Source organism: Trypanosoma melophagium (assembly GCF_022059095.1).
Source record: "Trypanosoma melophagium isolate St. Kilda chromosome Unknown ctg40segment0, whole genome shotgun sequence".
Lineage (NCBI taxonomy): Eukaryota > Euglenozoa > Kinetoplastea > Trypanosomatida > Trypanosomatidae > Trypanosoma > Trypanosoma melophagium.
In genome coordinates this window covers 49,055-65,023 of record NW_027125180.1, presented here as the reverse complement: position 1 = coordinate 65,023, position 15,969 = coordinate 49,055, and the positions used below count along the sequence as shown (strand labels likewise).

At 48.8% G+C, this 15,969-nt stretch overlaps 9 protein-coding genes across 9 annotated transcripts; all 9 read right to left on the bottom strand.

Moving 5' to 3' along the window:
- Window positions 1–1,762: 1,762 nt before the first annotated feature.
- LSM04_001102 (WD40 repeat) lies at window positions 1,763–3,871 on the bottom strand (the record flags this gene model as incomplete). The annotated part of the gene is made up of 1 exon (XM_067339067.1): window positions 1,763–3,871. The coding sequence occupies one exon, from the start codon at window positions 3,869–3,871 to the stop codon at window positions 1,763–1,765; it is 2,109 nt and encodes a 702-aa protein (XP_067187663.1).
- A 423-nt stretch (window positions 3,872–4,294) lies between these two features.
- On the bottom strand, window positions 4,295–6,448 carry LSM04_004360 (Pleckstrin homology domain; the record flags this gene model as incomplete). Its single annotated transcript, XM_067338949.1, has 1 exon — window positions 4,295–6,448. The coding sequence occupies one exon, from the start codon at window positions 6,446–6,448 to the stop codon at window positions 4,295–4,297; it is 2,154 nt and encodes a 717-aa protein (XP_067187670.1).
- Window positions 6,449–6,681: 233 nt separating this feature from the next.
- On the bottom strand, window positions 6,682–7,539 carry LSM04_009315 (Ribosomal protein L46; the record flags this gene model as incomplete). Its single annotated transcript, XM_067338833.1, has 1 exon — window positions 6,682–7,539. One exon carries the CDS (start codon window positions 7,537–7,539, stop codon window positions 6,682–6,684), a length of 858 nt encoding a protein of 285 aa, XP_067187678.1.
- A 201-nt stretch (window positions 7,540–7,740) lies between these two features.
- LSM04_001757 (uncharacterized protein) lies at window positions 7,741–8,346 on the bottom strand (the record flags this gene model as incomplete). The annotated part of the gene is made up of 1 exon (XM_067338721.1): window positions 7,741–8,346. The coding sequence occupies one exon, from the start codon at window positions 8,344–8,346 to the stop codon at window positions 7,741–7,743; it is 606 nt and encodes a 201-aa protein (XP_067187664.1).
- A 699-nt stretch (window positions 8,347–9,045) lies between these two features.
- Window positions 9,046–10,359, bottom strand: LSM04_007899 (Pumilio RNA-binding repeat; the record flags this gene model as incomplete). The annotated part of the gene is made up of 1 exon (XM_067338600.1): window positions 9,046–10,359. The coding sequence occupies one exon, from the start codon at window positions 10,357–10,359 to the stop codon at window positions 9,046–9,048; it is 1,314 nt and encodes a 437-aa protein (XP_067187674.1).
- Window positions 10,360–10,777: 418 nt separating this feature from the next.
- LSM04_002576 (uncharacterized protein) lies at window positions 10,778–11,569 on the bottom strand (the record flags this gene model as incomplete). Its single annotated transcript, XM_067338487.1, has 1 exon — window positions 10,778–11,569. The coding sequence occupies one exon, from the start codon at window positions 11,567–11,569 to the stop codon at window positions 10,778–10,780; it is 792 nt and encodes a 263-aa protein (XP_067187666.1).
- A 234-nt stretch (window positions 11,570–11,803) lies between these two features.
- LSM04_002655 (uncharacterized protein) lies at window positions 11,804–13,021 on the bottom strand (the record flags this gene model as incomplete). The annotated part of the gene is made up of 1 exon (XM_067338373.1): window positions 11,804–13,021. One exon carries the CDS (start codon window positions 13,019–13,021, stop codon window positions 11,804–11,806), a length of 1,218 nt encoding a protein of 405 aa, XP_067187667.1.
- Window positions 13,022–13,322: 301 nt separating this feature from the next.
- On the bottom strand, window positions 13,323–14,912 carry LSM04_008124 (Cytochrome B561-related; the record flags this gene model as incomplete). Its single annotated transcript, XM_067338259.1, has 1 exon — window positions 13,323–14,912. One exon carries the CDS (start codon window positions 14,910–14,912, stop codon window positions 13,323–13,325), a length of 1,590 nt encoding a protein of 529 aa, XP_067187675.1.
- A 386-nt stretch (window positions 14,913–15,298) lies between these two features.
- On the bottom strand, window positions 15,299–15,874 carry LSM04_009070 (Cyclophilin-type peptidyl-prolyl cis-trans isomerase domain; the record flags this gene model as incomplete). Its single annotated transcript, XM_067338148.1, has 1 exon — window positions 15,299–15,874. One exon carries the CDS (start codon window positions 15,872–15,874, stop codon window positions 15,299–15,301), a length of 576 nt encoding a protein of 191 aa, XP_067187677.1.
- Between the last annotated feature and the right edge of the window lie 95 nt (window positions 15,875–15,969).

Genomic DNA, 15,969 nt, shown 5'->3' with positions numbered 1-15,969 from the left:
AAATCCTTGGACTCTCCTTCACCGGCCTCACCTTAAGACGATCTGTGTGCAGTTTGATAGCTTTAGGCAAAACATCATTTAAAAGGATATTTTTCTTTTCTTCTGTCATATTATCAGTCTCGCAGAGCTCCTCAAACTCTTCATCAATTTCCACTCCATTCTCTTCATCAATCTCGTCATACGACATCTCTTCTCCCTTGCAGTACCTCACCGCATCTTCCACATATTTTGTATAGACAGCAATGCGGATGGGCTGCCATTCCGGACCACTCTTATCATCAGGGACTTCAGTAGTACTGGCGGTGTACGTCTGCAAAGCACTTTGCCCTTTCTGTGGTAATTGCTGCACAACACTGGCAGCAAAGCACCCGCAGGTGCAGTACAACAGGAACAGTGCAATACACAGCAGCTGACGCATGGAGTGCTTCTCCGTTTCTTACTTTGAGTGTGTTTGTGAGTGTGAGTGTGAGTGTTGTTTTGCCAAGGTACAAACAGAAGAAAAAAGGGATGGAAGGAGGAGAAAGAATATAAAGTAAGCATATATAGGTTACAGCAGAAAATCAAAAAGATGTATACATCGACAGTAATACTCTCAGAACTACTACCACTATCACCAAAAACACAGCAGCTGGAGAATAATAGCAGGGGCCTCTGTGCGTCATCTATTCATCCGAAAAGGCACGCATGCTCCTGTAAGTGGGTAACATTTCACAGAAAGCCATATAAATGGTTTTAAGTCATCTTACCACGTAGGCACACTCTGATACTTGCCTAAGTGGTGACAGTAAGAGAGCCCTTTAACCTGCTGTTAGCTATAGCCCCTGATCTTTAAAGGAGAAAGTGACAGTAGAAAAATAAGAAGGCGGTCGGAATGAATAAACGGATGAATGAAAGAAAAAAAAAAACAACGTAACATTGGTGACACTATGATGGTAATACAGCAGTGAAAGGAAAAAAAGTGGCACAATGTACTTGAATCATCTAAAATATTTAATTGGGCCCATTCGTTCACTGACTCATCTTTCTCTTTTTTTTGTTGTCCTTTACTTAATATCTCTTCAGAAAGGCCATATGTGCTTATATTGGTCCCCCCCCCCCCTAGCCGCATTATTGTCTCCTTGTATTTACCATTCCTGCCGTTCCAACTACATCAGGCTTGTCTCTTACGCGAAGAGCACTGGAAAAGGAGGGTTACACAGATTGGAATTCACCATCGCAGAATATATATATATATATATATATATATATATATATGTGCATTTTGTTTCTTTCTTTGTTTCTTTTTCTTGAAGTTAACTGTTTGTTTGTTTGCTTGCTTTTCTTTTATTTGTTTTGTTTTGCGTTTCGCCTTTGTGTTTGTGTTCGCTGTCCTGTTTTTTCTTGATCCCTTCTGTGTGGGGAGAAGCATTTGAGCCTAACAGGGCAGAAATGGAGATGAATGCGTATATGTATGTGTGTGTGTGTCGCTCTACTTTCTCCAAACCCAGCCGTTGATTTGTTGTCGGGGCCGGGCAAGTGAAACACACACATACTCACTCACTCACTCACGGCGTTGGGAAGAGAAGGATGAAACATTTAAAAGAAAAAACACAAATGACTGAGAGTATTGGAGAGAAAGGAAAATGAAGGATTAAAGATGAAAGATGAAAGAATCGGAGGAACATTTCCCTCATCCTCCTATCTCACATCCCTGTACTTCACTCATCCCACCTCGCCTGCCACCACCACCACCACTACCACACTCCGACACCTTTTCGATTCCCTACTTCTCGGTGATTGTCCATAGCTTGAGCGTGTCGTCGAGGGATGAGGTGAGAAGTGTGTTGCCAAATACATCCATGTGGTACACAGTGTTGTGGTGCCCGGGGATCGTCTCGACCAACTCCCCTGTAGTCGCGTCCCATACCATAACAGTCCAGTCTCTGGCGCAGGAAAAGATGTACTTATCATTTGTGGAGAATATGGCGTGGTGGATCGGCACCTGGTGGGCCTTCCATGCAAGGATGCAACTGCTGTTTCTCCAGTCCCACACCTTCAGTTCGTGATTCATAGACGCCGTGACGATACGGGTGTCATCGTGTGAAAACTTGCATGACCACACGGTATCGGTATGACCACTCATGGAACGGAACTCCTCGTCTTTCGCCCATTCCCAAACTTTGATAAGGCGGTCGTCGCCACCGGAAACGACGTACCTTCCCCCATCGGTGTTAGTGAAGCAACAGGAAAAGACAGCGAGTGTGTGCCCGCGCAGTGTAACCATCTTGGATGCGGCGTTGGCATCCCACACCCGTAATGTGTGGTCGCACGAGGCGGAGACAATGTAGTCACCGGTGGAGTTGTACTGCACGCAGTACACCTTGTCGTCATGTCCCTTCAGTGTGTACACCTTGGAGCATGTTGTGGTGTTCCATACCTTTATTGTACGGTCGTCGGACGAAGAAACGATACGGTTCCCACGCGGTGAGAAGTCGCATGAGAGCACAAAGCCATTATGACCGCCTTTCATCACGCTGCATCCACCCGTAACGGTGTTCCAGAGTCGCACAGAGCGGTCACGACTCGCGGTGCAGAAGCGATCGCCTTTTGGCGAAAAGGAGCAGCAGTAAACAGCGGAGGTGTGTGCCGTGAACGTCTTCTCCTCGCGCACCTGCAGTACGCCACTTGAAAACGCCTTCGTCTTGAACTCACCACCTGTCTTGTTATCCGTCAGTTTGTCATCTGACGCCTTCTTGCGGGACTCGGGGGGGGCGCAGATGAGTTTCATGCGCTTCCCATCCTGTGCCTGTCCCTGGCTTATCTCGAGGAACATGCAAAACACGTCATCATCATCCATATCGATCACATCGTCGCCTTCGTAGAACGACATAACCATCTTTCGGCCAAATTTTTTCTCTACCATTCCACTGAATTCCTCAAATGTTGTGCTGGGTGAAATATACAAAACTTTATTTGCACTGCTGTTCTCCTCTTGGCAGTATATGGGAATCTTTCCCCTTGTTGTGCGGGCCGTCATGAGAAGCATATCATCATCCCCAGCAACAAGACTCTGCCGCGCCGCTGAATTCCTTGAAGGGTATACGTTTGGGTCGTCACGCAGTCGCGCCGTCAGATCCATCGCCGGTTGTTCAAGTACTTGTTTGATAAAGTTGCTGATGGTGTCACGCTCTTCAACGGACATGCCTGTTAACTCGTCGATAGCCTCCACACCCCCAGCCGCATTCATTAGTTGTTGTTGTTGCTGAAGGGGTGTTGCAGGTTGCGGTTGTCGCTGCTCATTTGCGTGTGGAGCCACTGTTGTAGAGTTTGTCGCTAACTGTGAGTCCGGGTCCACTTCACCAGCGGTCTCTTTTTTTTTCGCTGCCTTGCGTGCCGCCTTTGCCTCCTTCGCTACGGTAACCATTGTCCATATTTCATTGTCTGTAGCAGTGGAGTCCGGGAGGTTCTTTCGGAAGTTCTCCACCGCAACGTCCTGTGCAGCGTCTTGTTTTACAAGAAGCTCAACAACAGCATGCTGTTTTTCACTCGGAATACCCTCGTACGAGAACTGTTTCCCATTGAAGCTGAGCGTTATTTTCTGTGGTTTCTCCTTTACATTTTGTTTCTGCTGCTGATCACCCGAAACGTCAGACATCTTGATTTTCTTTTTTTCTGCATAGGCCCGCTGAGCATCAGCAAACTGCTGCCGGATGTTTTCATCTGTCAAACTCTCGGCACTGTCAATGTTGTCACGGAATGCCTGCACCGCCACGGATTCGTCAACCTTCATCTTGACAAGAATATCGAGCAGATCCTTCGTGCGGTTCTCGGGACGTCCTTCGTATACGACGGCCTTCCCTGCTATACTGAACTTTAGCTTCTCCTTGCTCATGGTGCAAGAAATGGGTACAGTACTTAATGGTATTACCCGTTATGGGTGCAATATATATGACTGCTATTTTTTTTTTGTTTTTTCTTTTTCCTTGTTAATTCTAATTGTTGTTTGCTTGCCTGTCTTACACAGAGTTTGACACAGCGAAAAAGAACTTTCTTTCTCTATCCTTCTCCCTCTTCGTAAATGCAAGAAGATCGAAATGAACGAAAGAGAGAAAAAGGCAACAAAAAAGGAGGAAAAAATGCACAAAAAACAGCGAAATAGCGAAAGAAAAAAACATCTAATTTCCATTAACCCCCTATCCAACTAAATTCAATATAAATATCTATAGACAGATATATATATATATATATATATATATATATATATATAAACCAAAAACACTGAAATAAAGTATCGATAAATTTGGAGTAACGCTATTCAACTACTACGCCACATACTATTTTTCCCCGGGGATTGCCGCTCCTCGCAGCGTCGCCACTTACTGTACGCCTGTCGCACTCGTGCCTCACGTGCTTCGCATTCACGTTCCAGTTCCATTATCTCCTTTTGCATATTGATAACTGTCTGTGTGATGCCGTCGATACTGCGGCGCGTCTCTCCAAGCTCGCTTCCCATCTCCAGACGCTGCTGTTTGACAATTGCCGTGCGCTCCGCCAGCTCCAGGCACTTTGCATTGACATCGTCTTCTACTGCATGTGCCCGCGCTTTCGCCTCCATCACACACTGTGTGAGATGAGCTTGCCGCTCTTGCAACTCTGTTAGCTGTGTCTCCATCAGCTTGCGATGTGCCCGCTCCACATTAATGCGCTGCTTCAGATCCTCGTGCTGTTTCCACAACTTCTGCACCATTACGGAAGAGGCGTGCACGAGATCAATAAGGCCAATCTCAGCCTCTTTCAGTCCATCCATCCGCCCCCGCCACTGGCTTGGGTTCTGGTCGCAGCCGACCGTAGTAAGTCGCACACGTGCAAAGGCGAGCTTCATAAAGGAGACCCACTGACGCTTCTCACCCTCGCTCGGGGTGCGCAGGTAGAACATGTCGTTAGAGTCATTTACAGTAATGCCGAAGTAGTGGTAGCGGTTGTCTGTACACCTAGGATGCGCTGTGGCATCTATATGTTCTACCACCGTGCTCTCCTTTGTGAACACTTTATACCCCTTTGGCTTCTCATTTGGGGCATTTGTTTCATAATAATGCATTCCCTTGTCGTTGACACGGAAGTATCGCTTCTGCCACTTCACACCCATTCGACGGCCGTCTGATGAAAGTTTTTCCAAGTAGCCAACCTTCACGACCGTCTCAGAAAGAAGCTGCTGGTATTGTGGACCAACTGGCTGCCAGAGGGCCTCGAAAGAACGCGCAACCTTCGTACTGCACGGAGCACATAGCGCGCCAATGGCCTGCCCAAATTTGTTTCCAAGTGTCACCTGCAGACATCCCATGCGCTGTTGTCGTGACACGCGCGATGTTGACGGTGATGGCGCAGAGGAGTCTCCGGAGGGGGATGTTTGAACCACCGTCCCATCCCCATGTGTGCAGAACGAGCCACTATCACCAACAACAGTATCATCTCCACCAACGTCGCCGTCGTCAGCGGGTCCACTACCGAAAAACAAGCGGTACCAGTGCTCCTCGTCGCGCGGGTATGCGGCAGATTCGTCCCCGCTGAACTCACCGGGGTCGTTCGCCTGGTACGACTCAATTAGAGAACGCCCATCTGTCAGGCCTTTCGGTGGTCGCAGGAGAAGCACTTCGTCATCATCGTTTGCCTCATCGTCCGTCCACGTATCCTCGTCGATGCGTCTCCAGTCGGCGCGACGCCGCATAAGTCGCAGAAGCGACGTCGGTGCCGTCTTCTCCGGCTCCGGCCCTAACTCAGACGTGAGCCACGCAATTAACTCATCCTCGCGGCCACAGTACGCCTCCAAAAGTCCAGGCACTGTCTCAAGCCGTGCAGGGTCATAGCGAACAAAAAGACACCGAATTCTACCCTTGTAGTCACCAAAATTCGCCTTTACGAAATCAAGTAGCTCCATTTCCGTCAGTAAACTGTTACAGACGATCTTTGCGTCCCTTCCAGACGCTTCCATCCAAGCGATGAGCTTCCGTCGCTCGTCATCATCATCAATGTCACCTCTATCTTCTTCTCTCTGTAGCGCTTCCTTTTTCTTTTCATTCTTATTTACCTGCGTAGCCATACTCTCTTCTGCCGGCTCTGGCCCGTACGTTGATACAAAGCTCTCCATCAGCTCCTCCACACGCTGCCTCTCACAGGACTCAATTAGAACATCCACACCGGCTAATTTCTCTGGCGCATATTGAGCGAAAAATCGCATTAGTCGCGACCTAAGCACCTCAGCGTCAAACGTCGCAGAAACAGCCTCGACTTTCGTATTGGTAAGTGGGGCGTCATCCCGTGGGGGCTCCGGGCCGTACTTCTTGACGAGTGCCTTGAACATTTCCTCTTCCCTCCCAGTGTACGCCTTCAAAATGGCATCGATGGAGAAGACCTTTTCCGGATTGTACTTGCCCATAAAGCGCTCAAGGCGGGAGCGGACATCCTCAGGCATTTTTGAAATATATCTTTCGTAAAGACGATATCCAGCGAAAAGAAAACAATTCTTCTAAAAAAGGGAAAAGAGAAAAAAATATCGTGGAAGAGAAACAGACTGAAAGGTCTGGGATGACAAGAACATTTTCTCAGGTGTTATCCACTGTGGGGCGAGGTAGAGAGAGAGAGAAAGAAAGAAAGAAAAAGAATCGTGCCAACGCGTGCAGCTACGTCCTCCTTTGCCGTACGGCCTCATGTTTCAAACGCACTGTCGGCAGAGATGTCTAGCATAGCCTCGAGCAGGTCAGTACTTTCAAAATGCTCCCGGTACTGGGCCATCTCATGTCGTGATACCCAGGCGTGGTCTTTCAGTTTCGGCTCAAAGTCAGTGAACTTTGGGCGTCCCATTAAATATGTAGCTGCGTAGATGAAGAGACGAGTGTTGTCGGCGGTGTTCAGCACAGTTGCTTGTGGTGCGTTGGACCAGATATAGCAATCCAACGCGTCGTTGTTGTGTTTGGCAATTGCCCTATCCACCGCCATGCGCAGTGTTTCCCGCGGTCCCACTGTGGACTGTGGCAGCGTCCACTTACAACTCACGGCATCCTGCACTATAAGGTATAAGTAGTCATCGAACTTGCGATGAATCGAGTGGCGTGTGGGTGGCCCCGCTGCATCAAGCTTCGCGGGGTCCCACAAATCTTGTCCTGTCACACGTTTCTCAGGCTTGTAGCGCTGCAGCACCACGCGCATAGCGTCCTGGTATAGCTCGAGACCAAAAAAGTTGCTTTGGATCTGTCGCGGGTCGGTGCGGTTCATCACGTCGATCGAGAGTCCCCGCTGGGCCATGAAGTGCGTCGCTGACTCCGAAGACTCGTGTCGAGAGTACCGCTGGTGCTCACGCTCCAGCAGAAATCCCATTTCCATCTCGAGTGGGTGCGGTGTATGTTTCACCACCGGCTGGCGGTGCAGGAGATAAGCGACGAGTACGCGGGTGGTCGTCGTCGTTGCTATGTCCTCCTGCAGCGGCAGTTGTGGTATAATGGGCGTCCGGTGCTGCGAGTGGAAAGAGCGGCCCGCCACACGCGGTGGCAACCTCGTCAGCCGCATAGCTTTGCCGATTGGGATATATCTAGCAAAAAAAGGGGACGGAGTGGATAAAATCCTCACGGCAACAGGAACATGAGCAAACAAGGGGGAGAGGTAGAGATACACAGAAGAAATCCCGTAAAAATGGAAAACAACAAAAGGAGGAAAAAAAAGAAAGCAAGAAAGAAGGATACACAAAAAATACCCACACGCATGGCACTGTCACAAGGGAGGTGGTACACTCGCACGCCCCTCCAACGCAGCAAGGCGATCCTCTACATTGCTCAGCCGCCATATAATCGCCCTCATTGAGATATGTACTTGTGCCTCCAACTGCCCCAGCCGGCTTTCCAATGTTTGCGGAGCATCATTGCTGTGGTTGTTTGCGTTACATGAGGTGAGCTCTACTACATCTCTCACAAGGCATACAACAGCCACATCAATAGTAGACCTCCCCTTCCGGGCAAAAAATTTTAGCTTTAGCGTCTGCCCAGCAGATGCGTCGCACTTAGCGTCATGAAGAAACCATCCCCCTGCAGAAACAATACCCTCATATGTGCAAATAACGGCGTCGCCGACGTGCACCTCCACCGTCCTTGCGTTAGACACAAGAACAAAATGGTGCACATGGTGTTGCGGCTGAACCTTTACAGCCACCCACGGTGCGGTCACTATCGCCGTCTGGTTGAGTAATACTGCCGTCGTACTCCCAGACCTGCTCCTTGATGCAGCGACGGCCTCCGCACGGAGGCGCGCGGTGTTTGCATCCTCGTAGAATAAGACAGGCGGAAGCGGATCCTTCCAGCTGCATGAAACGCTCTCGTCCATTTCCCCTCTCACACCGCCCCCGCAGACCAAGAGCCTGAGAATAAAAGAGACGAAATAACGAACAAGAGAAGTAAAAAAACTAAAGAAATACAAATACAAAGAAAAACTAAATAATGAATGCGAAAATCCGATTGTGTTCCATATCACTGGATTTATGTATATATGCATGTGTGTTTAAGAGAAAAAAAAAAGAAAGAGAGGGAGACGGAGGGATGGAAAGAAAGAAAGAAAAAAAAAGAGGGTGGATGAGTATCACAATTGTAAGGTCTCTTCTTGAATGGTCATCATGTTCACACTCAGTCCACGGCTACAGCAGCATGGACAGTGAAGTCAAAATGGTGTCTTGTTTCTAATGATTTGCACCAAAACAAAAAACAAACAATAAAGAAAAAAATTGTTTTATGTAGGGAAGAAGGGGGATGGGTGTGTGGTTGAATTCATCTATTCCCACCTCTAAATACTTGATGCAGGGGTACTGCACAGACATACACACGCATCATATAAAACTCTAATGATCTACCGCCAGAAGAACAAACACAAAGGGTGGGGATTTCTGTTAATAATAAGAATAATAAATGAGGAACAGGATAAAATGGGGAAGCCAGTGAAACTATAAAGATTCTACTTCTTTTTTTCCTCAGGATCGTCTTCGCCACATTTTTTCCCCCCTTCGCTGGTACGTTCCTCTCCTATCATCATTCATACGTCACTGGGGTTGACAGTGTAGTTGTCCTGAGGGCACGGCGCCATCTGGAGTGCGCGCAAAAGTCCTCCTTGTAATCTATTCTCAATTTTGTGGCCATACGGGCTTGTGTGCAGAAGTGGCCGCACACGACTTGATATCTCTTGGAACTCTTCGGCATTATTGGATGAATCAATGATCGCCTGCAGCACAAAGTTCCCAAAAGAATCCTGCATAAGGCACTTGAGGTTGGCGGAGTCTACGACAAGCTCCTCCACCAGACCTCGTCGCGCAGCTCCGTCGAGCTGCCACACTACCTTCTCAATAACATTGGAAGCGAACTTATTTCGAGAGAGTGCCACCCAATGACCAGCAAAGGCGTGGCAAACGACTGAAATAACGGAACCATGATCCATGTGTTGCAAAAGACACTGAACAACATAGTTTCCATAGCAGTTCATCGTGAGGGTTGGCAACACGGGCAACAGCATCGATATAACTGAATGTTTTTGCTGTGGCAGGGCGTTCTCAATGGTACGTATGACAGCAATGCACCCTTGCTGCGAAACAGCCAATCGACGGCTGTTTTGGGCGATTATCGCCACAATGGGAGTGAGAGCGTCACTCTTGTGACGCTCGAAAATGCTTTGCAGTACACGTCGAGTGTGTTGTGAGGTAACAGCCAGTTCAAGTACGATCTCAGGTACGAAGTGTGGAACCAGTGTTTCCATCAGCTCTGTCGAGATGGCCTCAACAAGGGCACGCACCACATGACAACCCTGAGGGTCCAGAACCACCCTACTGAACTGCGGAAGAATCTCATCGAGAATAATCTGTGTCTTGTCCATGTGCTGCAGACGGAGCACAGAGACGAGGAGGTGACGACCAGCCAAAGTACACGCTGTCGTCGCGATATTTCCCACCACAGCAAGGAGTTGCTCCAAGAGGTTGTTGGCCATCACAAACGCCTCTGTACCGCTGGCCTCACGCACACAACCATTGTTGTAATTTTGCAGCGAACTTTCATAACTAGTATCGTGGGAGGAGTTTATCAGTCCAGATGTATTGGCAGAGCTGCACGATGGGGTCACTGAACGTGATGCATAGGGGTTGTGTGTGTAACGACGGCTGCTGCTCCTGTTCGTTGCCCCGCCACCCTGCTTGTTATTGCTTTCATTACTGTTAGCATCCGTCACCGTCTGCCATGGACCTGTTAATGTTGCAGCGTGTGCCTGCTGCACGCCGTACGGACCGCCGAAGGTCACGCGATTGTGTGGATCATTTGGTGAAGACATTACCATCATTGTGTAGTAATCGGACCTGCGGGACATGGACTGGACTGGACTGCAATAAGAAAGTGAAAAGGCAAGGAAAAATAGAGATCCGATGAGGGTTAAGTCGAACAACAACCACAACAACAACATTATTTTTTAAAGAAAAAACAAGCTGAGGGAGGGGAAGGGTAAAGGGAAAATGGGAGTTGTATAAGAAAACAAAAAAGAAATCAAACAAAGACAAAAAAAGTAAAAAAAAAAAAAAAAAAAAAAACAAAAAAAAAGACAGACACACATACGAAGCAATCTAGAAATACTGTGCCACAGCGGAAGACAGACTGTGTACATGGTTGCTTGCCTGTCAGATGAACTGATGAGTTGTGTACATCTCTCTTCTCGAGACTGTGGTGACATGGACCACTTTCCCTGTCTCTAATTGTTTCTTCCTTTATTTCTCTTTTTTTTTAGTGCCTTGCTAGAGTGGCACCAAGAAGCGCCCGTGACCTTTACGCCCCACACCCACTCGACGCATGTCCTGAGCGCGCAGGCCGGTGCCATCATAGGTACTGTAAGTGTTACAAGTAGTGGTGTCGCCGCGCTTTGAAAGACTGGGTGGTGACCCCTGTAGAACACTCACGGTGCCGAGAAGGTCAAACGGGTCTGACGGTATAGTGATATCGCCGCGCGTGCGGCCGTTGCGGTCGAGCGCATCAATGTGCAATAAAGCGCGTGTGCGTGTATCGACGTCTAAACGGGCAGCGATGGAGGTGGCGAGTGCCTTCCAGCGTGCCCGCTCGACGCCGACATTCTCTTGCAACTCCCGCAAACGACGGCACTCGTCTTCCGCAACACGGGCCCGCGCCGCGGCGGCGTGAAGAAGCGAGCGGGTTGATGTTGCGGAAGCGTCGAGCCGCCGGCACTTCGCACGTGTCTCGGCAAGACCCGCCACTGCCGCGTCACGCTCCCGCGTCAAGCGCGCCACCTCAGCTGCAGCTGACGAAGCAATACTCGCACTAGTAGCAGTAGTAGAACTAGCTTCATTAGAATTAATAGTAGTAGTAGTAGTAGTAGTAGTAGTAGTAGTAGCAATGGGGGTGAGAGATTCGGTAGCGGCAGACGACGAACGGGCGGCCGCCTCAAGTGTTGCCACTCTGGCTTTCAGCTCCGCTATAATCTGGCGCATTGCTTCAATGATGCGCTGCTGCTCAGCTATCGTCCGCAGGGAGAGCTCGGTATCCGCAGTAGGCGCCGGCCCCGCATGGCTCATTACCTTCTAATGGTTTTCCTTACACAACTGTTTCAGTGGAAAAAGGGAGGCGGTGGGGGGGTACGCAAGGAAAAAAAGAAATAATGAAGGAATGAATGAATGAAACGATATTCCACAGACAAATATAAACAGGTAATAGGTATATAGACAAATATTTAGAAAGAAGAAAAAGTAAGAAATCAAGCAAGAAAGAAAGAAGAAAAAGAAAAAAGTAGCCTGGATATAGCAACTCTCTCACTGCCCCCTGGTGATTAGAGACGACATGGTATCTAAGGAGATCTTCACAATGGCGTCGCAGACAGATGTAACTTCCATCCGTCCGTCGAGTCGAGACTTCTTCTCGAGTTGACGCACTTCATCTGGGTACTGCAGCTTCGCCTTAAGTGTCGACTCCTGTGAAGTGCCCCCAGGGTATTGGTTTGCGATGATCCCAATGGACGGCAGTGTCCAGCCGTCATGATAGCGCATTAAAATGGAAAAACCAAACTGTGTCTCATTGTCTGCGACGCAAAAAACAGCCGAACGTGCCGGCAAGGCCTCACTCGCAGGACACCCACCCCTGCTGCTATTTTTCCTTTTGATGTCGTTACTATCGCCGTTGCTCTCAATATCACTCATGGAAATACTAATACTGACGGGTTTACCAAAGGATGAGGAAACCCCCAACACAATACTCAAAAAGTGTATCGGTTCATTAATTGAGTCCCGCAGTACCGTCTCGAGTTCTGGGATGTAGTCCATAAAGCTAGCCCCATGCTGCATAGTCGCTGCATACCGTGGCAGTCCTTGAAAGTTTATACAACTGTGTATAAATGGCGCGAAATTCGCTTGGTGACCGTTTTTGTCTTCGTCTACGTGCATTACAATACGCTCTGACAGCACCTCGACAGTTGTATTTCGTGCAGTGGTAGCGCAGGTTATGAGAAGCGACAACTCCACACGTGAGAATCGTGGAACGACATCGAGAGGTCGATCCAACAGCTTGGCGTATAGCTCGATGATGTTCGACAGCCTCCGGTGAGTGGACTCTTCGTCCTTCAGCAGCAGCGGGATGTTCAGTGTGATGTGAGCGCCAGATCCAATCGGTTGCGCAAGTCCCTCCACGTGACGCTTGCCGCCTTCGCCAATGCTGCGTAGAACTGCGTCGTACTCAAATTCCAAAGACTTACTATACTCGCCCAGCAGATCTGGTAGCTCGTTCGTACACTTCTTGGTGTAGCAACACTCGATCCAGCGCACAAGCGCACCCACGCGATTGGAATCAGTATCATTTTTGTGAAACCTTGGCCGCACAGAGGGGTCAAGCCAACTGTAATCGACGAGACGATCTCCCTCGCTGGCAGCAACGTCGCACAGCACAAAGTCCAGATCAGAGGTACCACTCACCTTAAAAACCCACAGATCCAGAACGTGAGTGTCAAGCACCCTTACAGGAATAGCACTGCCAAGCATTGTATAGATACACTTTTTTTTCGTTCGATATTTCTTTTTTTGCTCTAATCTGTACTTACGTAAAGCAACGTTCTTCGAGGAAGAAGAAAAAGAGAAAAAGAAGAGATGCGATTTAATGTTCATTACTTTTTTCCCCATTTCCTGTAGCTCTTCCAACCCACATCACCTGGTGCCAACACCTTTCTCCTTCTCTCTACCTGTCACTCTTCCATTCTCTTTCCTCCACAACCTCTCTGCTTTCTTAAATCCAGATACGCATATACTGCGTATCATTAACTCTCTTTTCTCTCTCTCTCTCTCTCTAAAGCACGCCAAGCAAACCCGTTCGGGACAAATCCATAACGCCCCATATGCCTCCGTACGATGCGTTGTGGTAAGTGCGCACAATAGCCACAAATATCAGCAACGCCTCGAATAGAGAAACGATACCCTTGTGCGTTGCGTACGTCTTATCAACAGGTCCGCTGCGGTAACGCACATAGAAGTATGGTTCACCAGTGTCCCCAATAAAAAGTGCTAGATCCTGCTGCTGATTCATCGGCTGGTGTGGAAATTTCACATAGTTGGCAAACCCATCGACAGAAACGCGGACAATGTGAATCAGTAGGTGTGCGTCACTCGGGAATTCATCACGCCAGGTATCCACATCACCACGGTTGTGTTTGTACGATGCCAAAGTCTTTTGTGACGCAAAAGTACGAATTCGCTTAATGATATACTGCCGCCTCGCCTGCAACTCCGCTACGGAGAATGATGACGTTAGCGGGAACGTGCTGCCGAGGTCCAGTTTCGCCTCGAGCCCCAAACGCTGGTCAAGATGGGAGATGGTGTCGAAGTTCTGCACATTCTGTGCCTGTCCAGTAAGTTTTTTTCTTTCATTCACAAGGGCCTCCAGCTTGCGCAGTGTCACTGTTGCCGCCGTACCGTTGGGGGCTATGGTGGGTAAAGCAAAACCCACACCAGCAGCAGGTGGCGTCTGTGGCAGAGAAATTGTCTCCTGTAAGCTGTGCCTGCTATCAAAGGAGCTGATGCGATGCTCTGCAAACCAGCGATCGCATGCAGCAATTTCCTCCGCAAGTTCTTGACACACATCAGAGAGCCACTTGCGCACTTTGAGCAGCGAGCGCTCTGCGTTGAGGATCCCAAGACCAGCCCATTCTGTGTCAACGGGCTGGGAAGCAGGTGGCTGATCAACACCATTGCTATACTGCACGCGAATGCCATCCGATGGCCCCACTGTTATCCCACCGCCCACCAAGGGGGCACTGAACCCAGCAGTAGTAAATGTAGTTCCCGTAGGAGCTGAAGTTTTCACAGTTACCTCAGTCTCTTTTTCACTCTCTAACTTCGTTGACATGAGGAATTCATCCAGCTCCGCTTCCGAACGAATAGGCTGTTGTTGTCGCTGCTCCTGCCGTTGTTCTTGCGCCTCAACGACGGCAGAGGTGATTGGTGCCGGCACTCTTGGAAGACCACCCAACACCGTCGCCGCGGGAACAGCAATAGCAGAAAACGGTGCGGCCCACCCCTTCGCTCGCCGAAATTCATTCACACCCACACGGGCATCACGCCGCGGTGGCAGCGTCTGGCGTTTCCCCTTCTTGAATGTCAAGAGCACTAGAAGAAACATCGACCACAGAAAGATCCAACGGAGGATGACGCATACACTCTCCAGAGCGTCATCCTCGACGACTTCGACAAATACATCGTCAACCCAAGCGTGGGTGACTGATTTGGGGTACATCCACGCTACAAAACGAGTCACAACGTACATCAGCGCACTGGTTGTGGCAAGAACTTTGAGGTGGAGTCGCTTCGCGCCCCTCCCATACACCCTCGCCCGTCGCTGTTGATCGAGTTCGATCAGCTGGTCGCCGTACGAGAGGCGCATCTATCCAAACACGTATTTTTTCTCCTATCAAAGATGATGTAGTTACAAGGCATAAAATAAAAAAGATGAAGTCAAACAGAAGAAAGAAGTTGTATACAACCAAAAAAAAAAGAAAGTGGTGAGGGTGGAAAGTAGAGACATAGACAGCTTATTGTTGCATTAAGAAATGTAGGAACAATGATATTTGCGAAACAACATCAATTATGAGTTTGTACTACCCTATTTTCTTATCCCCACGTATAGACTCTCTCTCCACATACTCCCATACGCACACGCACACGCACAAGCACAGAGTTATATATATATATATATATGCACGCGGGAAAGAGAGAGAGGGAGGGAAAGAGCGAAAAGAGTGGAGAGAAATATGCATACTTACTGGATACCTATAGCACCCCGCATTCAGCAATCCTTATTGTCTTCTTTGGCTTATCGTTAGCACCCGTCCTTGCACTCTCCACCTTCTTCACGACATCCATGCCTTCGACCACTTTTCCAAAGACAACGTGACGACCGTCAAGCCACGGTGTGGGTGCGGTGGTGATGAAGAACTGTGAACCATTGGTGTTGGGCCCGGCGTTTGCCATTGAGAGGGCACCGACGAAGTGCTTAATATTGAAGTTCTCGTCCCCAAAGCGGGCACCGTAGATAGACTTGCCACCTGTTCCATCAAAGTTCGTAAAGTCACCACCTTGGATCATGAAGTTGCGGATCACGCGGTGGAAGATGGATCCCTTGTAGCCGAATCCGTTTTCTCCAGTCGCAAGCTGCTTAAAGTTCTGCACCGTTTTGGGCACATCCTTTCCAAAGAGCCCAATCACAATGCGGCCAAGCGGCTCGTCGCCAATGGTGATGTCGAAGTACACCTTGTCTGTCACCACCGGTTCTGCGGCGTACACAGCTCCTGTTGGAACGAGCTCCAACACCAACAAGAGCACAGTCAAGAAAAACAAATTTCGCATTTAAAAAAAACAAAAGCAATGCTATCCTAGCTCTTCTATAATGAACCAGATAATAAAATAAATACATTATCGTTCAGGGAGGGTGTTGCTCACAA